This window comes from Phocoena phocoena, chromosome 11 (assembly GCF_963924675.1).
Source record: "Phocoena phocoena chromosome 11, mPhoPho1.1, whole genome shotgun sequence".
NCBI lineage: Eukaryota > Metazoa > Chordata > Mammalia > Artiodactyla > Phocoenidae > Phocoena > Phocoena phocoena.
The window spans coordinates 82,254,453-82,277,222 of NC_089229.1; the positions used below are offsets into that span (position 1 = coordinate 82,254,453).

Sequence of the window (22,770 nt, forward strand, 5' to 3'; positions counted from 1 at the left end):
ATTATACATGCCTATTCCCACTTTCAAGCTTAGCTTTGTGAATAGTTTTGAATCAACCACATTTTGAAAATGTTTAGCAGCTAAATAAAAACTTCATTTACTAGTATTAGAACATTTTCATTTTCCCACTAAGAAAATACAGAAATGTTATGATCTATTTAGAAACTGAACTAATCTGATGAATTTCAGCGCAGTTGTTGCTGTTAGAGAATGCCACTGAAAAGCCATATTTCCCTGAAGAAAATGAGGTTGATTTATGCCAATTTACAGCTCTGGGTGGAGTGCACCACTTGGATATTTTGGAGCTTCCTCCACAGTGTAAACCGAGGAAGGGCTGGATGATTGTGGAAGTAGGTTAATTCTTGAATCAAAATTTATGAATAAAATAATTTCTCATGCTTTTACTTCATCTCAAACGATCTAAACATCTAATGAATTTAACCCTATTAAGCAAGCACAAAGGAAACAATGTAATTTTAAACTGTCTTGAATGTATAAATTTGAATCAGATACTAAAGGAAAGGAATCTGAAATAATATGGATTTTAAAACTAGAATTCATACATGTTAACTTAATTGTAAACCTATAGCACTATGATTATATTGTGCCAATTTGGCCTTAATAATGACAGTCTATTTCAGAGGCTGGCAAGCTTTTTCTGTAAAGGACCAGATGGTAAATATTTTCAGCTTTGTGGGCCATACCAGCTCTGTCGCAACTCCTCAACTCTGCCACTGTAACATTAAAACAGTCATATGTAAATGAACGGGCATCGCTGTGTCCCAGTTAAACTTTATTTACAAAAACTGGTGGTGGGCTGGATTTCTCGGGGACCACAGTTGGTGGACTCTGGTCTAAATCAGTGGTTCCCAGCATGTGGTCCCTTGACCAGAAGCAGCAGAATCATTTGGCATCATCTGGGAATTTGCTAGAAATGCAAATTCATGGGCCCCACCTCAGTCCTACTGAATCAAAAACTCTGGAGGTGAGACTCAGCAGTCTGTGTTTTAGCAAAACACATCCCAAACTTTGAGAACCACTGGTCTGGATCTTTGATATACAAAGTGTGGTGTATGAACCTGAAGCATCAGCATCACCTGGGAACTTGTTAGAAATGCATAATTTGGTGTTTCACCTCAGATCTACTGCATCTGCATTTTAACAGGACCCTAAGGTGATTCCTTTGCACATTAAAGTTTGAGGAGCACTGATCCATGCAATGCCAATGCTGCTGATGTACAGATAGCCCACAGGAGTCGTAAGGATACTGATGGTAGCAGTTGTTCATTTTTCAAGGAGTTTCTCACTTCTGTTTCAATAAGCAGTAACACTTGCACTAGCATTGGCTTGGTTTAACTTTTGGTGGCCTACATCCCAGATACACCCAGTTATGTTGTCATGGCCCCTTCCTCTTTCCTTTCTTTCTCCCTGCTCCCTCCCAACCCCCTCCCACCCCCATCTCTCTGCTCTAACACATCATGTACATAGATTGTCAGCCACTTCTCACCCACAATCCTGTCCATTAAGGATCTTCATGCATTCTTGAATTAGAGACGTATTTCTCAATTTTTATTTTTTTTCCATTATCACCCCTCTAAGGAGTCTTGGTAGACATTTTTTTCCCAACTGCCCCCCAGCCCCAAAATATTAATACCGCAGATATACTGTGTATCTGCTTATATGCTATATGTGTGTCTGTATTTTATACCTAAAAGAGTACAATTGTTTCATGATCCCCCTAAGCTAATTTTTACCCTCTTAGGGATGATATTGCTGTTCCTTTCCCCTTCTCCCCACAAATGAGAATGCAGTTATTAGGGTAAACGTGGGGAGATAATCTGGTCTGTAGCCACTTTGAAGAATCTACTTGAATCAACTTTCCCTACCTCAGGGATAATTGAAGGACAGGGAGGAGGCCAAGAAAGACACCCTTTGGTGGAGGTAGGCCTTCAAAACTCTTTATCCATAGGAAGGTCCCACCCTGAACTGGGAATTTCAAGGATTCATCCAAAGAATTGTTGTTCTTGAATTTTGGCAGGATATCCTGATACCACCACTCCAGGCTCCCAGTTTGAGCCCAAAGTATCCTCCTTCACACCTGTTTTTCTCTCCTGCAACAAAGACGCCTTCCTCCTTTTTTCCAAGTCCCTTTTTAATAATCTCACACGTACCCTAGAAATTTTCCCCATCCAATTTATTCCTCTATTTTGTAACTTTTTTTTTTTTTTGCGGTACACGGGCCTCTCACTGTTGTGGCCTCTCCCGTTGTGGAGCACAGGCTCCGTAGGTGCAGGCTCAGCGGCCATGGCTCACGGGCCCAGCCACTCCGCAGCATGTGGGATCTTCCCAGACCGGGCACGAACCTGGGTCCCCTGCATCGGCAGGAGGACTCCCAACCAGTGCGCCACCAGGGAAGCCCTATTTTGTAACATTTTTAATCTTTCCCCCCTTTCCTAGATCCTTCTCTGCTAAATTCTGATAATGGACAAATCTCCTTTATCCCACAGACATCTGCCCTTGGCTTAATTTACTTTCTCCCCACCCTTCCCCAAGAGCTTTTTTGAGAAATAATTGAAATATAACATTGTGTAAGTTTAAGGTATGCAATATGATGATTTTTAATTAATTTCATTCATTTCTACACTTCTCAAAAGGTTGCTTATACTTATTTCTGTCTTCCCACACACACCCTAACCAAGGTGTTGGAACATGGGATTTGGAGTCCTGTAGCTTTTTTTTTTTTTTTTTTTTTTTTTTTTTTGCGGTACGCGGGCCTCTCACTGTCGTGGCCTCTCCCATTGCGGAGCACAGGCTCCAGACGCGCAGGCTCAGCAGCCATGGCTCACGGGCCCAGCCGCTCCGCGGCATGTGGGATCTTCCCGGACCGGGGCACGAACCCGTGTCCCCTGCATCGGCAGGTGGAGTCTCAACCACTGCGCCACCAGGGAAGCCCTATAGATCTATTTTTGACTTCGGGCACCTTCTTGAAGTCATTTTGTAATCTTTGGCACATTAATTGATTTCTGTAAGTGCCAGTTATCCTCTCTGTTAAATATATGCCTTGTACAGTTACTTGGAGGGATAAAATGAATAGTTAAGTCCCAGCCAGCATAGGACCTGGCCCATAGGAGGGTTCTGAATTACATTCAAATGTCGTGATTTTTTTTTTCCTCAAATCATTATCTTTAATTTTATTGTGACATTTTGTTAGTCAATCTATAGTTAAATGTGACCAAACTGCAGTGCTTATTTAAAATAACTGTATAGCTTATTCAGCAATATTTACATCTTTAACTGTTACCAGTCAGCTTCTAACTTGGTATTATTTTGGTCATTTTTAAAAGATACTCAAAGAAGGATTACAGAAATATACATATCCTCCAGAAACTGCAGAAGACTTTGAAACAGAAAACACTTTCCCACCCATACAGGTCATGCTTGAGGTTCATGAGAACGTAATCTTTTTTGAGAATCCTATGGTTGCAAGGTGGGATGCTGAAGGTACGGCAGTGTCTTAACCAGCTTTGATAATTATGTAATGAAAAGAGATACAATAATATAAATTCTTATATCAAATTAGGAAATGCAGCGTGTAAACTGAGTTTCTAATCTTACATATTTCTCTGCCAATTCTAGGGTCTTTGTTTTGTTTGCTCTTGATGGAAAAGAATAGGGATTGGAGTTTTTTATAACTATTAGTTGCTGAAGTGTTTATATCTGCCATATTCTCTGAGAAATGTCTTTATGTTTATACAATTACGTTTTAAAAAAGAAGGAAATGAACAGAAATATCAAGATAGCGTAGCAAATCAAAAACAAACAAATGAAAAGCCTACTCTCTCTTGAAATGGCCAAATAATTCACACTGGGGTGATTAAAATTTGATTATTTTAATGCTAATGATTTATAAGTTGCAAAGCTTATTACAGCCAGGTACTGAGGATGTGGAGTGGGCAAATGGGAAACCTGAGAAAGAGGAAAACTAGCCACTGTATGCCTCTTTATGACCTCTGATGAATCATGGGAAATTATTGCTTATTCAAAATGTTAAATAAATATCAATAAAATCAGAAGTACTAACAAAAATACAAGCTAATAATTCACCAGTCATTAGCAGATACCTTATTTAGGGTTGGCAGGCTAAACTTTGAAAGGTCTCAGTCTTGTGAATTGATGTATGCACATTTTGGGGCTCTCAGATGAAAGCCGAATAGCTTTGTTTTTAGTGTAGGTGAATTATTCTACATCCATCTGTTTATTTGTGAAAGGGTTTACATACTAGATGATAGGTTTAGAACAGATAAGATCACTAAAGCACAGAGCTATTACTTTATTTAGTTAATGGGGGCAGAGAATTTAGAGAATATTTTGTACTTTAAACTTTTTCATGGTTGCTACAATACTCCATATTTTTGCTTGTAAAGACATAGCCAGAAGACATTATTTATTCTAGAAATAATTTATATATTAAAAACAGTATATTTTTATCAATACATTAAAGTATATCAAAATGAACATTAGGTAATTTTTTCCTTTTATGTTGCTTTTAGAGGTTTCACTTTTCCTTTCCTTTAATGGTAATGTTCCTAAATATTTATCACATTAAAATTTATTCATACTCAATTAGTATTAGACAAGGTAAATTATCCCACATGATTCAGGGAAATACAATATGTAAAAATTGACTCTAACTACAGTAATTATACGACAGTAATCTACAACTCCAGTAATTTTTAAGCCATGGGGAAACTTTTTTTGCCAGGGAATACTAGAAAGTTGAAGAATTTATTTTTAGGCAATACTTAATTTTTACGTTTACAAATTAAAATAATTTTGTTAATGTAAAAACAAAAAGAGGAATTATAAAGAACTTAGTTTTCCAATATAATCGTATTTATTATATTGAATTTAAGACTCAAAAATAGTCAGTGAAACCCTCCATGTGAGAAGAGGAGAAAGCCAAGTGGGAATGAAGAGGGTGTTCTAGAAAGATAATGATTCATTCATTTGTTCCATAAATATGCTAAACAATAAGAAAGATGGAGATAAATGAGACATAGTTCCTTCTTCCAGGAGTTTTCAAAGTTGTAGGAGAGGCAGAGAGGGAAAATAATCAGAATACAATGCAGTAAGGTGCTATATAATAGAAGTGCTAAGGAGCAGAACAGTGGCTGGGTCCCATCTGGAGAGTTACGGAAGGCTTCTCCTAGGGTGGAATATTGAACAGGTCCTTAAGAGACTAAGAGAGCTTTCACATGTAAGTCTCATGTGGACATATGTCTTCATTCCTCTTGGGCATATCCCTAGGAGTGGAATTACTGGGTTGAATGGTAAATTGATGCTTAACTATCTAAGAAACTTGCCAAATTGTTTTTCAAAGTAGCTGTACCAGCAAGATACAAGGTTTCCCATTTCTCCACATCCTTGCCAACATTTGTTATTACCTGTTTTTTTGATTATAGCCACTCTAGTGGGTGTGAAATGGTAGTTCGTGGTTTTAATTTGTATTTCCCTAATGACTGGTAATGTTGAGCATCTTTTTAAATGTATTTACTATACTTTTGTATATCTTCTTTGATGAAATGTTGATGCAAATCTTTTGCCCATTTTTAAGTTGGGTTGTGTTTTATTATTGAGTTGTAAGAGACACAGAATACCACCTATTATATGATTGTATTTAATGAAAAGTCCAGAAAAGGCAAATCTTTAGAGACTGGAAGTATATTAATAGTTGCTTGGGGCTGGTGATGGGGATGGGAATTAACTATAAACAGACATAAGGGATCTTATTTGGAGGATAATAATGTTCTAAAACTGGATGGTGATGATGGTCGTACAGCTCGATAAATTTACTAAAAATAATCACATACTCAAGACAGGTGAATTTTAAAGTTGTTTAAAAAGAAAGATGAAGAGAGTTTCTCTAAGAGATAAAGGAAGTGTCCTCTAGGAAGAAAGAACGGCATGTGCAGAGGCTCAGAGGTATATGATGTTGTTGCAGAAGAAGAAAAAGTGTGGCTGGAAAGAGGTCTTAGAAGTGGCAAAGGAGGAAGCCGGAAATCAGAATCAGAGCTTCATTCTAAAGGTCTCACAACTGTGCTGAGGAGTTTGGACTTGATCCTGTAGACAGGAAGAAACTCCCAGCAAAGGTGGCTTTTTGTGGAGATTCTATTCTAAATGTGAAAAGTCGATTTATACATATTGCAGTTATGGGAGTGGTTTCATTCTTATTTTTGCAGAGGAAAAAATGGAACTAATGTCACATTCTTCCGAATTATAAAGGTAAACACTGGAAAACTGATGGCATCAGCAATGTATCTTACAAATCGGAAGAGAGACTTATAACATTCAGCCTGGACACTTTTGGCCCTGTTACCTTTATTCAAGATGCTCATGTTAACATGCCATACCAGTCATGGGAGCTAAGACCACTTGATGTGAATGAAGTACTTCTGACTGTGACTACAGTATATACTGAGATTCAAATACAAATTAAGGTAAACTGCTGTTATAGCAAGTCATGTCAAAGAGCTAAATCTGTTTGATGACTGTAAGTGTGTCAAAGCAATCAGTCACTGCTGACTTACATATTGAAATGTGTCTTTTATAAATCTATTTACAATATACCTTGAACTCTAATTTTCTAAATGAAATATAAATTAAGTAGATAGGAAATAGCATGTAATAAGTAAAGTACAAATTTGTACCCTAAAGTTACTAGGAATAGAACAATTGGTGAAGACATAAGCCTGGTTGCAGTATGACTTTCAGAGTTTCTGATCCACTCTAAAGAGGCTTCCTGATCTTATCACCTAGCCATTTGAAATCCCTTTTGAGTGCCTCCATTGCTCATCACTCAGAAATTACAGTCTGAAATTTAGAGACACAAAAAGTAGATTTAGTGGTTGCCTGAGGCTGAGGGTGGGAATGAGGATTAACTGTAAATGGACATAAGGGATTTTATCAGAGGGATGAAAATGCTGTAAAACTGATTTATGGTGGTAGTTGCACCACTCAGTAAAGTTACCCAAAAAACCACTGGACTGTGCACCTGGGTGAATTTTATGATATGTAAGATATACCTCATGAAAGTTGTTTTAAAAAAGAGAGAGAGAGAAAAAAAAAGAGATAACCTGAAATTCCTTATGACTGTGGCAGGAAGGCTAGAATATCATCAAATTTGGCTTTTAAAGTCAGATGAGAGATGTGAACTCTCTACACCTTCAAATTGCCACTTTGCAGACATTTTTTTTAATAAATTTATTTATTTATTTACTGTGGCCGTGCTGGGTCTTCATTGAGGCAGTCTCAGTAGTTGTGGCACACAGGCTCTCTAGTTGCAGCACGTGGGCTCTAGAGCATGAGGCCTCAGTAGTTGCAGCATGTGGGATCTTAGTTCCCTGACCAGGGATTGAACCCAGGACCCCTGCATTGGGAGCATGAAGTCTTAACCACTGGACCACCAGGGAAGTACCACCACTTTGCAAACTTTAAAACTGGATAATAATTTTGCATTATTATGTTAAAATTTTATTATATATGTATAAAAATATTATGATCCTTAAAAGTTGCAACATGATTGCTGTCAAATAGCTATTATATATCAATATGAACACATGTAGTATTCTTAGATCATAATTTATAAAGCAGGAGACCTGAGAGATCCTTCAGTTCAGTCCCTGGATTGCTCAGATGAGCCCAAGAAGAGTTGATAAACTGCTTAAGGTAACGTGGAGACTTTGCGGTGGAACTTTTGGATCAGGCCTAAAACATATCTGTCCTGCATTCTTTTTAATATAGGATTTTGTTTTAATAGTGTAAAGAACCTAACAGCTGGACCTAGAATGATAATGAGGTAATAGTTTCTTTAACTTGTATAAATGCGTCTTTTTTCTTATTGAAACTAGGAAAACCTCTGCATGTTAGCGTCAATCAAACTAAATAACAAAAAGCATTCCTCTATTTTGGAAGAAAAGTGGATGACTCCTGTTTCTTTCATTATTGCTTTGAAAGAAGCTGGACTGAATATCTTCCCTACTGGACACTCTCACTTTTATGTTATTATAAACTATAAGGTAAGAATGAATCTTTCCAAATTTAATGTGCTGGACATTTAGAATGTTAGCAAGTGTTAAATTTTATATAAATCTTAAGGTACACCAATGGTTTTCTATATTCACTTATATAAGATTATAGTTAGAAAGGAAGGAATAAATAGCATGACCAGAAATCCAGGGTTCTCTCAAATTTAATAATCTATTGTATGATCTTCATAATGACACATGGAGCGTAACCACAGCTGGTCAGTTTAGTGTAAAGGTAGAGTCTGAGCAACTTCCCATTTCCTGTGCTTTCTTTCTCCTTCCAGACTGGATACATGTAAGATTTCTTAAAAGAGTAAATGACTCAGCAGTTTCCCAAATATGATAAGTCAGGCAAAATTAGACATACAAGGACCACCAAACCCACTTCCTTCTATTTCTCGACAGAGCCTCCCTGTCTGCGTACAGCTTCATATGACGCATAAGTTTAGTTAAATGAGATCCTTCCATGTTAAACTGCGAGCTCCTTGAGGGGGGTGGCCGTTTCTTAATCAGCTTTGATTCTTCTAGCACCAAGCCTATTCCTAGAATACAATAGATGTTTAGCAAATATTTATGATGCATGAATGAAGACAGAGTGGCTTCTAATCATGAAAGGTGTTTTGGGCAGAAGCGTTCTATACTCAAGAACAAGTTTATAATATACCAGCAAATGGCAATATAGGTAGACACAACATTTGAAAATAATCCCGTCAATAAGAGTGCATACATATATGCGTAGGGGAAAAAAACCAACCTTAGTTTTAGTAACTCAAATTGCCAGTTACTCTACAAATGCTGAATGTCATATACTGGTCATCTTTTCAGAATATTATACTCAAGACTTTTTTTTTTCTGGATACCTATATTCTAGACATTGTTTTAGATGCTGAGGAAACAGTAAATAAAACACAGGTCCCTGCCCTTGCGGAGCTTACATTCTAGTTGAGGGAGGCAAAAATAAACAACAAACATAATAAACAAAATTATCTTATATGTCAAAAGGTGCTAAGTAGTATGGAAAAGGAAAGTTACAATACCAAATAGGGTGTAGGGGGGAGAGGGGTTCAATAAAGAGACAAGATTTGAGCAACGCTTCAAGGTGGGGAATTTAGCCAAGTTGATATCTCTGGAAGGATATCAGCTTCCAGGTGGAGAGAAGACCTGGGGAAAGAGCCCAGAGGGTGTGGCCTGATGTGTTTGAGGATGGGAGGGACAGCAAGGAGGCCGGGGTGCCGAGAGAGCAAAGGGAGAGGAACAGGGGATAAGGTCAGAGAGATAATGGGGTGTGTAGGGGGGATGTCAGACCACAGAGGCCCTTGTGGAGCATTGTTAGGACTTTGGATTCTACTCTGAAAAGGGAAGCCATTGCCCCGTTTTGAGAAAGAAGTCATGTAATCTTACATTTTATTTTTTTAATATTTGAATTTTAATTTATTTTTAAAGTTTTTTTAAATTTTTATTGAATTATAGTTGATTTACAATGTTGTGTTAGTTTCTGCTCTACAGCAAAGTGAGTCAGTAATACATATATTCACTCTTTTTTAGATTCTTTTTCCATATAGGCCATTACAGAGTATTGAGTAGAGTTCCCTGTGCTGTACAGTAGGTCCTTATTAGTTATCTATTTTATATATAGTAGTATGTATATGTCAATCCCAATCTCCCAATTTATCCCCACCCCCACTTTTCCTCCCTTGTTAACCATAATTTTGTTTTCTACATCTGTGACTCTATTTCTGTTTTGTAAGTAAGTTCATTTGTACCATTTTTTTAGATTCCACTTAAAAGTGATATCATATGATATTTGTCTTCTCTGTCTGATTAACTTCAGCTGACTTACATTTAAATGGATCTGTGTTGAGAGCAGACCAGACTGTAGGAGGCCAAGGATGGAAGGGAGACTAGAGAGGCTCTACGATCAACTCTATTTGTTTGTATATTGACAGCTTCCTTTGGTAGAAATGAAAGCTTATCGACAAATGGCCCTGTTAAGTTCTGCTTTTGCGTTTGGTTGGAGCAAGTGGAATATAGTATGTGATTCTAACAAAGTTGTATTTCAGGTATAGTATGCAAAAACCCCATTAAACTATTTTGTGCTCCAAAAGAAGATACTCAAAAGCTAAATGAACGTAGACCATGGTTTCTCCTTTTAAAAAGGTGAAAAAGATTAACGTTCAAAATGGAGTTTTACAACTTCATTTTCTTTAATTTTGTCAAAAATGTAAAACCAGGGCTTCCCTGGTGGCGCAGTGGTTGAGAGTCCGCCTGCCGATGCAGGGGACGCGGGTTCGTGCCCTGGTCCGGGAAAATCCCACATGCCGCGGAGCGGCTGGGCCCGTGAGCTGTGGCCGCTGAGCCTGCGCGTCCGGAGCCTGTGCTCCGCAACGGGAGAGGCCACAACAGTGAGAGGCCCAAGTACCGTACAAAAAAAATAAATAAATAAAACCAAACCATGTAAAGGTTACACTTTCATTGTCCATTATGGTATCAAATGCTCTTGATTTCAGGCTTAGAGACCTTATGCCTCTTTACATCAACTGAAGAACAAATGTCAGCCTTTCACGTGAATATATCTATGATTCACAGACTTTCTCCTCTGAGAGGGTTAGGCCTCCAATTTAACTTTCTGGCACATTTCCTACTGCCTGATAAAGAATGTATCTTATATCAAATTCTACAGGATGACTGATGAATATTTTAGCATAAATGAGCCACCATATTTATTTATCTTGTTTATTGTGTGTTTCTCCTATTACAATATAAGCTCCTTGAAGACAAGGTTTTTATTGTTGCAGTTGTTAGTTACTTATTAATACGTTTATTTTTTTCTTTGTTGTTGTTTTATCCCCAGCACCTAGAACAGTACCTGACACTTGAAGCCATTCAATAAATATTTTTAAGGAATTAATACATTTTTGATAAGTTCCATAAACACCAAGATGTAAACAGTTTCATGCTTTAAAAAAATTGGGACATTAAGACTGTTTCTTTTTATCTTAGCAATTCAGGGAACTCAACTGAGCCCTTCAAATAAAATACTCTACTGTCAAAATACCCAATAAAAGAGGAACTATTAACATATTTTTCTTTCTTTTTCTTTAGGTGAGGGAACACCTTCCTAAAGAAGAACCCATTCAGAATCCTAATTGGACCCTTTTAATGTTTAGTGGTGATAGGGCACAAAGTCTCAAAATCAGTGAATCCAGCGATGCATTCTCTGAAGCCCTTAAAGAAGAAACTGAGTTTCATTCTACTTTATATCACATGGTTAAGGACTTTGCTTCTAAAGAAGCAATGAAGAAAGTTAGGTGTTCCAGCTGCCAGTTTGTTGACACTCTATGCCACATGCTACTCTCAACTAGATTACTCAGCTATTCTTAATCCCCACTGATAAATTTTATTCAGTACGAAGAATGAAGCAACTTGGAGAAAAATCCGGTATCTCTACAATAAAGTGTAATGAGTGGATATATGCCAAATAGGCTGTTAAAATGATCTAATCAGCATTTTACACTCAAATTTTACTTTCTAAGAATTAGGGTTTTTTTCCTTATGCATATGTGACCTACTGAGACTTCCAACATTCACTGTATGAAAATCTGAATGGTTCTTTATTTCAATAAATTTTAACAAACAATAATATCTCCTCCTCAAAAAGCTCATTAAAAAAATCATATAGGTGGGCTTCCTCCCCATTGTATTTTAGTTAGGGAGGCAATCACAAAAAGAGGGAATATAAAATATCTTACAGTCATTCTGAGAACCTCTGGTTCCATGCTATAATTTCCCAGCTAAAAGCTACTAATTTACAAAGTTCAGATACTGAAACTTTAAAGATCAAGATTAGCATTAGCACATTAGGATGTGCTGCAGTCACACTGGCGGCGGCCCATTGTGTTGGAGTCTGGTAAATGGCCACAAGATATGTTCTAGAGACATCCAGGAGTCCCCGTCCTGTGTGGGAGCAGCATCCACAGACTTCTGGAAAAATCGGCCTGTGAAGAAGCTCATCAATGCCGCAAATAGTACAATGAACGCGACAGAAAGCCAGAGCGCCTTACCGGCCTCTCTGATGGAAGTCTTGAGATTTGTTGCCCAGGAAGCTATTGTGTTATAACTACAAGGAAAACACAAAATCAGCATGTGGTAATCACAGCATGTGGTTATTAGAAACACTCCTTTTGTCAACAATAATCAAGTCATGCGTCTGCCCTGCATAATTCCACCAACACCCCCTCATAATAAGCTACATAGTATGATCTAGCCTCTTGGCTTTGGCCACAATCTGCTCCCCACACCCCTTATAATTTTTAGAATTAAAGAAATGATGTGCTACGGTAAGAATCTGAAAATTATGTGATTTAGGCATTACTTAACTCCTAACAAGTACATTTGAGTATTAAGTTCATTTTTTCAATCAGGTAAGGCAATTTATATTCCTGGGGTAGAAGAAATAATGTTATTCATTGGGTAGAGCAAGATATATGTACTTATAAACATGTCACTTATTTCTCACCATACCCTGGACTTTTGCTGTACTGAAACCCTAAAATTCCTTTTAGAAACACCCACCAAAAAAGCTTATTACAGCATCATGTAAGTCTTTGAAAATAGTTAACTATGTGTTTTACATGTGCTGATTCATTTACTCATGACAGCAAAGATTATTATCATCTCTATAGGTGAAGAAATCGGTGCTCAAAAATGGATGAACTTGCCCAGGTCACACAGAGTCCGAGAGCTAATTCAAGCCTGGGCCATCTGGTTCCAAGGCCAAGTTCTTAACACTGTGAACTCACCTGCCTCTTGTAGCTCATAGGTTCAGGGATAATTGTTAAACACCATATGGAGTTTGTTATTCATCTTAAATTTAACATTTTGAAAGGTCTTTTAGTCAAGTAATTTGATTAAGATTAATTCTGCTAACCCTGCCTTAGCTTTCCCCATTCCACCAAAATGGTATCATTTAGCAAGTAAACAACTTACGTTGAAAAGACATCCCATTTTGATGGATTATTTTTCTTTTCAGAAAGACTTGGCTTTCTTGTCCTTTCTACTGTTTCTTCTTCAGGTGGTTCTGAGTCATCTTTAGTTCTGTAAATAAATATTGTTTTTAAATATTAAACTATGGATAATGTGCTATTATCATTTATAAGATACTGCTAAATTTTCCTGTATTACTAAGGAAGCTTGCAGATATTCGTTTTGCTTTAGAAAGATTTGATAAATAGTAATTCTAAAAGTCAAATCACCAACTTTATATTTTTAACCATTTATAGGAATTCAATTTTCTTTTCTTTCTTTCTTTTTTTTTTTTTTTTTGCGTTACGCGGGCCTCTCACTGTTGTGGCCTCTCCCGTTGCGGAGCACAGGCTCCGGACGCGCAGGCTCAGAGGCCATGGCTCATGGGCCCAGCCGCTCCGCGGCATGTGGGATCTTCCCGGACTGGGGCACAAACCCGTGTCCCCTGCATCGGCAGGCGGACTCTCAACCACTGCGCCACCAGGGAAGCCCAGGAATTTAATCTTTTAAAGTAACTTTCTGTATTTAGAAAAATAGCAAATGTTTGTTGTAGAAAATTGGGATGCTAGCCAAAGAACAAATAAAACGGGGAGATTTACAAAGAACATGTGTAAGTTAGTCAATTCTCACCACTCATAATTAACCACTGTTGTTACTGTGATTTTCCTTCTCAGCATGTGCGTGTGTGTGTGTCTGTGTGTGTATTAGTAACTACACTTTAAAAAGCAAATGTGGATGCTGTATTTCTCCGTGTATTTTTCATTCAATGTATCATAAAATTTTTCTCATTAACAATTGATTTTACTCTTTTTTCGGTAGGTTTTTTGAGCAGTGCTAAAGTGGAATAACGTCAAAGTGTCATTTCTTCTTTCTCTAAAAAATCTTAATACTTTTAAACATGTTTATGAAGATATGTTTGGTATAAAACTACCTATGAGCTGGGAAGTAGCAAATGGGTTGACTGTATTTAGATAAAATCATATTATCTAAAGAGGGGTCCTTTACCTGAACAAAACTTGTTTCATGTTCATGTTTCATATTCACTGATGAGTCCCTAGTTGGATTTGAATTTTGAAATCCCAAACTTACAATCCCCTCATAACTGCCAAAGGGAATTGTGTCTCAAAGTTTTTGTTTTTGTTTTTCAGTCAAACACCTATAGGGAATGCATGTGATAGATTTTAGTTTGGTTTTTAAAGGCAACAAAGCCCAAAAGCCAGAATTCTTGTAGGATTTTCAAGGTTTCAGTCTTCGTTTGCGAAAACTTTGCAATAGAAATCATACCATACTGACAAAAATTTAAAAATAGATTATAATCTTTTCAAGGAAACTCTTGATTTTTTTTCTTAACCCAGATTAGAAAATATCCATTATGTTAACTCTAAATCTAAAAAGAGTTCAATACATGCAATTAGACTCCCAGGATTATTTAAGGAAAAAGTAAAGTGCTTTGAGGGTAGGAACTATGTCTTTTTCATCTTTATACCTCTTAAGCTTGAGCGTAGTGTGTCTCACATAACAGGCACGCAATGAACGTGTTATAAAATCAACATAAAATCATTTCATTAAGATCTCTACAGATGAGGAAACTGAGACCAAATAAGGTTAAGCAGTTTGTCCAGTGTCACCCAAGGATTTAGGGGCAGCGCGTCTTCTTCTCCCTCCCTCTTGCCCTCTACCTTTCATTATAGGAGTATATTTTATTTGTTTAACTTGCTAGATATAGAGATAGCAATGTAGAGTTTTATGTTTCCCCTAGTCTTCATTTACTTAAAGGGAAGACATGTATATATAATGCGCATATATTACATATTACATTATATGTTGTCACTAATTCATCTAAGTAGATGAAAATTTTATTTCTGTGGCTCTTTATTGACCTTTCCCCCTGATGACAAGAAACCTATACAGGAAAAAAATTCTCTTCACATATCTGGCAAATTCCAGGTTCTTTTCTAACTTAAGACCTCAAACCTTGAAGTACTGAGTGCTATGAGAGTGAATGTATTAGCAAGTAACATTTATATAGTACTTTATAGTTCACAAAAGTCTTAAACAATGAATGATCTTTTTGATGATGCAGCATTGACCTCATCTCCACAGAATAAAACTGATCCCCACTATTTATGCCCGGCACATCTGGTTAATAAACACATCAAGCTTCACCTACTTTAGTTCACATTTTTCTTCTTCAGCATCTGCCCAGGAATAGGTGCTAATAAATCGATGTAATGAGGGACGGTGTTCACTCTGCTTTGACCCCAAAATACGCCTAAGTAAAGATGATTATAGCCACTTGTCAAATCAAATACTTCTGTAGCCATTACCAATTTATTTCCCACTACCTAAATCAATACAAAAATGATATTCTTATTTTTTCCTTGGCATATTCATATAATGCTTATTTCATAAGAAATAATTTCATGAATATATGCCAATTTTTATTATTCTGCATATACTCCATACAAATCAAATGTTACTATATCACTTATTTCAAACATTAACTCTAGCCCAGTTATAAAACAGTAAGGTTCCCAAAGAGCAACCATAAAATTACACTTACCAACTGCTTGACCTCCTACTGAATCGGTCATTATTTTCCATCCCAGCCGCCTTTAAAGTTCAGATGTTAAGGAAATAATGAAATATGAATTTAGTGAAGTAAATTTATATTTCTGTCATATGGAAACAAATTTGCTTTTGACTAAGGACACTTAGGGATTTGCTTACCATTCCTGCATTTCCAATATTTCTGGGCAAAGAGGCAATGGTCACTCTTCGAAGAGAAGATGGCTACCCAAAGGGGGAAAATGTACACTTAGAAAATTCTCAATGTTTTATCCTTGTATGAAACACTGATGGGTATTCTTGAATGTACACATCCATGTACTTGATCACTGATGAGTTAGACAGGAGACATATTTTCAAGGATTTTGTTATGGCCAAATTGCCTTCCAGAAATATTCTGCCAGTTTATATTCTACCTTCTCCAACAATGGATAATTTTTGCCAATCAAGTAAGGAACATAAGGCTTTCTGTTTAGGTTTCCAGTAACACTGAACACTGTTTTTCTATGCCAAATAACCCTGTATGTATCTGCTCTGAGAACCACCTGTTTATGATTTTTGCCTATATTAATTTTGTTAATGATATTTCTTGGCAGAATTTTTTTATCGTTAATGTAGCCAAATCTTTTCATCTCTTTCTCTCTCTCTCTCTCTCTTTTTTTTTTTTTTTTTTTTTTTTGTTATCTTTGGTTTGGTTTTGTTTTGTTTTGGGCCACATCATGTGGCATGCAGGATCTTAGTTCTCTGACCAGGGATCGAACCCGTGCTGCCTGCAATGGAAGCGTGGAATCTTAAACACTGGGCCGCCAGGGAAGTCCCTCATCTCTTCCACTCTTTTGCTATCATTTCTTTTATGCTTGGAAAGGTTTTCCCCAACTCAAGAGGAGATAAATATGCACCTATTTTAGGGAATTTTTTTTCACGGTTTCATTTTTTCCATTTAATACATTTAAGGATGAGTATGACATTATTATGAATGGATGTGTTTATACCTCAGCCTTGAGATTTGTACAGGAGAATGTTATATTTTGTGGCTCTTCACATTTAAATAAGTAGAACTTCAGGAAATAAACTGAAGAAGTTTTATGTGAATAATTTTCTTAAGCCACCATTTCTAATTTATTTTTATAGGTTAGTTGAACGTCAAAAATCTCAAATTGTGGTCCAAAATCCTGGGTTCTAATCATGATTCTGTCACTACAGGATCATAACTAATCACTTAACTTCTGTGAAAGTTAATTTCCTCATCTGTGAAAAACATTTGGATGGAATGATTTTAAAGTCCCTTGCTCAAAAATTCAGTGAAATCTTGACTTTCAAACTGACAGAAACTGCTGGTTGACTTTCAATATCCCGTTTTCCCCTTCTACTTAGTAACAAACCCCACTAATTTTTAGTTAGGCATACAGCCTCCAGAATAAAAGCTGTTTTCATCTTATTTCCAACAAAGAATGAAAAGGGAAATGTTATCTGGGACTTCTAGGAAGTGTCTTCAGAGGTAGAGAGAACACCTGTTCTCGCTTCTTCCTTTTTCTTGGAGCAGGACTCAACATAATGACCAGGACTTGGTACCCAGAAATGACAAAGCTATCTTAGACTATGAGATGGAAGCAAAGCGCTGAGGTCGATGACTCGGCAAGAGAGACGGGGACTGGGATTTTGTGAAGCTGTTGGACTGCTTATTCCCAACTTTGGTTTCACATGAGAGAGAAAGTATCGTTATACCGGCTTTCCTCTCGCTGCCAGGCAAACTTAATTGATGTACAAATATTGCAAGAAGTACAAAAGCGTACATATATAAACACACATGTATATATACATAACACATATATATGAATTAAAATCACTGTTGTTTTATGATTTAAAGCCATGTTGCCTCAAGTAATATTTTAAAACCATCTCAGCTATAACATTTGATAGACTTTGTTACCTTAGAGTTTAGAGAAGCTGAACGTTTTTTAATTTGGCAGTCACCTGAAAGGGAAAACACATTTGTGTATTTTTGGAATTACATGTGCAATTTAACGCAATGGTCTTAATTCTTTACAAAGAAAATCAATGGTTAGAAAATATTTATTTAAGACCCTAGAGACTACTGAGCAATATAAATACCTGGTTATTTGGTGATTCACAACGTTAGTAATCTGAACCAATGGAATAAGTCCTCTATGTCACTGCCAATGTCCACCATGCCTGCCTAGCACAGATGGGGCACTAAATGAATGTCTGCTGAATCAATGAGTCCAAAATTACAGATCAGAAGATCATCACATGTTATTACTTTTCAAGAAGAGGCAACAGATCATTAAAATGAAAATTCTGCCCATAGACATTCATACTGTCTATTTAAAATAAAACTATAAGGTTCATATAAGCCTTCTGTTAAGATATTCTCCATGGTCTCAGAGGTCTCCCTATTTTCCAATCTATTGATCAGCTTACCCTGTCACAGTCCTTCCTTGTTCGAGGGATACAAAACCATTGTTGATAAGAGTGGTTCATTTATGCTATTGTGCCTTGCTTTATGTGTGGAGAAAAAGCCAGTTCTAACATATCCTAAGTAGACAACACTGGGGTCAACTCAATGAGTTGGATTAGTTACATTCTCTCATGTCATCATTTTAATGAAATCTTGGTGTCTACCATAAAATCCATCTTGTCTCCTAATTTGTTTTCTAACTGACATCTTACTCTGGGCTATATAAATAACAGGAATGAGTTATTTCTTATATTCTATATATCATATCCTTCTAAAATAATCTTAACATAAGGGTCTTATACTAAAGACATTATATAATAAGAATTAGTAAGAGAGAGAATGAAAAAAGAAAGACATAACTGATACAATTATCTTAAACTTTTATTACCTTCATCTTCAAGAGGGTTAAAAGTCCTTTCATTTTGCAGAAGAACCTGTTTTAGTTCTTCTAATTCAGCATGTTCTTTGGCATACATTCTCTTCAGATTTTCTACATGCTGAATCATCACTTCGACGGCTTTACTAACCCGGCTTTCCTAGCAGGAAAAAAAAAAAAAGAACAAATTTAGGGCTTCCCTGCTGGCGCAGTGGTTGAGAGTCCGCCTGCCGATGCAGGGAACACGGGGTCGTGCCCCGGTCCGGGAAGATCCCACATGCCGCGGAGCGGCTGGGCCCATGAGCCATGGCCGCTGAGCCTGCGCGTCCGGAACCTGTGCTCCGCAACGGGAGAGGCCACGACAGTGAGAGGCCCGCGTACCAAAAAAAAAAAAAAGAACAAATTTACATTGAAAATACTATTCTTGATACCCAGTTAAAGGATAGTGAATGAGACACATGCACTTATCTTCACTCCATCCTTAAATCCTACAAAAATGACAAGGGATTTTTTTTTAAGGCATGAATAGACAAAGGTAAATAGAACAGAAGAGGATATAACAAATTTTTGAACACCTGCCAAGTAGAAGGACCGGTGGTAAATGACTAAGACCTGAAAAGCTGAACCCTAAAAAAAGCAGTAAGAAAAGCCTAGAAGCCACGTGGGTTATACCACAGAAAGCTGCAAATGCTCAGGAATTAGTGGTGCCTTTGGAATTAAGCTTGGAGATAGAACAGAAGAAATGGTTGATAATCTGTGTAAAAAGTGATTAGATTCACAGATCCCCTCCCTTACTCAGGTCAGCTGAGCCCCTCTACCACTTTGGTGGAAGACTACAAAAGCTGGCTATCTAGAGAGAGTTAACCAGAGTGTCTGTGGATTGAGCAGTAACAAATAGTTGATGGTGAGTGGATCATACAGAAAAGAATAGATTTAAGCAAAAGTCTATATATATATTGAATCTAGAGATATGGAGCCTTATTCTTCCAACTATCAAACACTTGTAGCCAAGCTTATACTCTCAAGACTGGCAGTTGGAAGACTTCTCTCTGAGGAGTCTAACATTGCAAGATGACAGTCTTAAAACTACCAACGTTACGAGTATCCCAGTGACACAACCTAGCTTGTGTGAAGCTCAGAGCCAACAAGAAACTTCCCCACCCAACATATACAGAGCTCCCAGTCAGCTGTATAGTGGGTCATCACTAGCCAGAGGAAAGCCTCTAGCCTGAGAAAAGGAAATCAAAACAAAAAGAAAAAAACTAAAATTTCAATGAAACTATCAATATCTTCAGAAAAGTAAGAATAAGTATTGCATCTATGAAATAAGAACAAGATATTAAAAAGCAACATTCTGAGAATTTTAAAAGTCTGGAAATTAAAAATATGATTAAAAAATATGTAACTTAAGAGTTTCAAGGTAAGATTAAGGAAATTTCTCTGAAACTAGAGCAAAATGACAAAAATGTAGAAAACAGACAAGAAAGGACCAGTTCAGGAGAAAGGAATTCAAGAAGTATAGAAAATGTAGAAAAATTCCATCAAATGTAGAAAAGGAAACAGTTCAAAAAAATCTCTGAACTCAAGAAATAACTTTCCAGCTTAGGACCTAAAACAGTGGTTGAAAATAAACCCATGCCAAGGAAGGACAGTAGGGGTAAGAGGATATCCTAAAAGCTTCTGGAAAGTAAAAAGGGATTATAAACAAAAGTTCAGGGGTCAGAATGGCATCAAAGTTTGATAGCAACTCCAGAAGCTAAGAAGAAGATAAAAAATCATGAAGGAAATGATTTCTAATCTAGAATCCTTCACCCGGCTACCGTAAAGACATAAAGAATAAAGCCATTTTCAGTTATATAACGTTTTAAAAAGTTTACCTCCCAGGCATTCTTTCCCTCAGCAAAACGCGTGAGATGTTCCACCAAAATAAAAAAGTAAGCCAGCAAAGAAGGAGGTATGGGATTCAGAAAATGGGATTCAACTCAAGAAAGAAGTGAAAGAAATCTTCATTTAAGAATTCCTAAGACTTTTGTGTTGAGCCTGAAGAACAGTCAGTTGAGACTGACAGGTCAAAAATCACTGGAAGCAACATCTCAATGAAGAAATTGACAGAATACCTGATGAGTTTGAATGTATTGTGAGATCTAGACTCCCTGGGAGAGGCTGAGAATAAATTAGAGATAAGTAAATAGAAAACTAAGCATAACAATCATGGCAAAGGAAAATGATTAACTCCACGAAGAACATGAACATTGTGCAAAGAAGGAAAAGACATCATAACAGACTACTGTCTCTGCTATGAATAGAATTTACACGGGCGTAATAATGTTTACAGATAATATAGATCTAATATTATTCATCCACTTTTTTTAATTAAAACTTTTTATTACGATAATTTCAACAGACACAAAAAGTAGTCAATAAACCCACACATATCTATTAACCAGTTTCAAGAACCACTAACATTTTGCTATATGAGTTTCATCTCAAGTTTTGAATGCTATTTCTTTTTAAGTACAGGTGATGGACATCATGTGGTTTTACTCATAAACATTTCAGTAAGTATCTAAAAAAAAAAAAATAGGAGTGTATTGTCTTAAATAACCACAATGCCATGATCACGTCTAACAACATTAACAGAAACATCTTATCATCTAATCCATATTCATATTTTCCCAATTGTCTCAAAAACATCTATTTACAGTTTTGTTTGAATTGGAACCTGACAAAATACATTCATTGTATTTTTTCTTTTTTTTATATTGATGGGTAATTCACAATATAAAATTTACTATTTTAAAGTGAACAATTCAGTGACATTTAGTACATTCACCATGTTGTGCCACCACCACTTCTATCTAGTTCCAAAACCCTTTCATCACCCCAAAGTAAACGCCCATACCCACTAAACAATTACTCCCCACTCACCCCTCCCCACCAAAACCTAGCCAATACCAACCTTCTACCTTTCTCTAAAGATTTACCCGTTCTAGATACTATATATAAATAGTATCTAGAATGGGTAAATACAATATGTGACTTTTGTGTCTAGCACCTATAGTTTGCATAAATTTTTCCAGATTCATCTACATTGTAGCATGTATCAACACTTCATTCCTTTTAATGGTTAAATAATATATTAATAATATGATAATAATATTGCAATTTCCCCACATCCTTGTCAACACTGGTTATTTTCCTCCTTCCTTCCTTTCTTTTTCTATTATTATAGCTATCCTAGTGGGTGTGAAGACGTATACCATTATGGTTTTGATTTTCATTTCCCTAATAATTAAGCATCTTTTCATGTGCTTATTGGCCATTTGTATATCTTCTTTAGGGAAATGCCTATTCAAGTCTTATTTGCATTTTTTTAATTGGGTTGTTTCTCTTTCTGTCAAGCTGCAAGCGTTCTTTATATATTCTGGATACTAGGCCCTTAACAGATATATGATCTTCAAATATTTTCTTCCGTTCTGTAGATTACATTTTCACTTTCTTGATAATGTCCTTTGATACACAAAAGTTTTTAATTTTGAGGAAGTCCAATTTATCTATTCTTTTGCCATTGCTTTTTGTGTCATATACTCCCTCATTTAACAAAAACTTTTTGAGTACTTGCTATGCACATTTTAGGCATTGAGGAGACAAGCAGTGAGCCATACAGACACATATTCCTGCCTTCATGGAGCTTATATTCTAGTGAGAGGAGATAGACAACAAATAAGACGTCAGTAAAACATAATAGTATGCTAAAACGTGATCAGCATTATGAAAAAAGACAGGGAAAGGGAGGATGAGAAGCTCTGGGGTAGAAGGGGTTTAAATTTTACAAGGGAGCTCAGGTGGTCAGCTGGGCTATTCTCTGAAGGTGACATTTGAACAAGACTTGGAGAAGGTGAGGGCTAAGACATGTGGACACCTGGAGGAAAAATATTCTAGGCATAGAGAACAGCTAGGACTGGGGGCCTGAGTTGGCAGCATGATGAACAGAAACGAGTCCCGTGTGGCTGGCGTGCAATAACCCAGGAAGACAGTCACAGAAAATAAAGTCCAAGGGGTAAGAAGGCAGGGGAATCATGTAGATCTTTCTAAGCCATCATAAGGACTTGGGCTTTTATTCTGAAAAAAAATGAGGAGCCACTGGAGGGCTGTGAATCAATAAGTAACATGAAAAAAAAAAGAGTAGCATGACCTGGCTTAAGTTTTAAAAGGATTATTCTGGCTGTTTTATTGAGAAG

At 36.7% G+C, this 22,770-nt stretch overlaps 2 protein-coding genes across 3 annotated transcripts in view; one reads left to right on the top strand and one right to left on the bottom strand.

The window, feature by feature from the left end:
- The window catches only part of DNAI7 (dynein axonemal intermediate chain 7), a 75,072-nt gene extending 63,348 nt beyond the window's left edge, over positions 1–11,724 (top strand). The window contains exons 10-15 of one of the 2 annotated variants that reach the window (XM_065886894.1): positions 190–350; positions 3,345–3,501; positions 6,283–6,497; positions 7,908–8,075; positions 10,031–10,144; positions 11,187–11,724. In XM_065886894.1, the coding sequence (XP_065742966.1) occupies positions 190–350; positions 3,345–3,501; positions 6,283–6,497; positions 7,908–8,075; positions 10,031–10,144; positions 11,187–11,465 (1,094 nt within the window). In that variant the 3' untranslated portion in view covers positions 11,466–11,724. The remainder of the gene's footprint in view (positions 1–189; positions 351–3,344; positions 3,502–6,282; positions 6,498–7,907; positions 8,076–10,030; positions 10,145–11,186) is intronic. The other variant, XM_065886895.1, reaches the window with a different exon arrangement.
- A 233-nt stretch (positions 11,725–11,957) lies between these two features.
- The window catches only part of IRAG2 (inositol 1,4,5-triphosphate receptor associated 2), a 94,360-nt gene continuing 83,547 nt past the window's right edge, over positions 11,958–22,770 (bottom strand). The window contains exons 33-39 of the mRNA XM_065887575.1: positions 18,542–18,689; positions 17,605–17,648; positions 15,837–15,899; positions 15,670–15,719; positions 15,277–15,378; positions 13,071–13,178; positions 11,958–12,201 (exon numbers count right to left, since the gene is read on the bottom strand). Coding sequence (XP_065743647.1) covers positions 11,958–12,201; positions 13,071–13,178; positions 15,277–15,378; positions 15,670–15,719; positions 15,837–15,899; positions 17,605–17,648; positions 18,542–18,689 — 759 coding nt within the window. The remainder of the gene's footprint in view (positions 12,202–13,070; positions 13,179–15,276; positions 15,379–15,669; positions 15,720–15,836; positions 15,900–17,604; positions 17,649–18,541; positions 18,690–22,770) is intronic.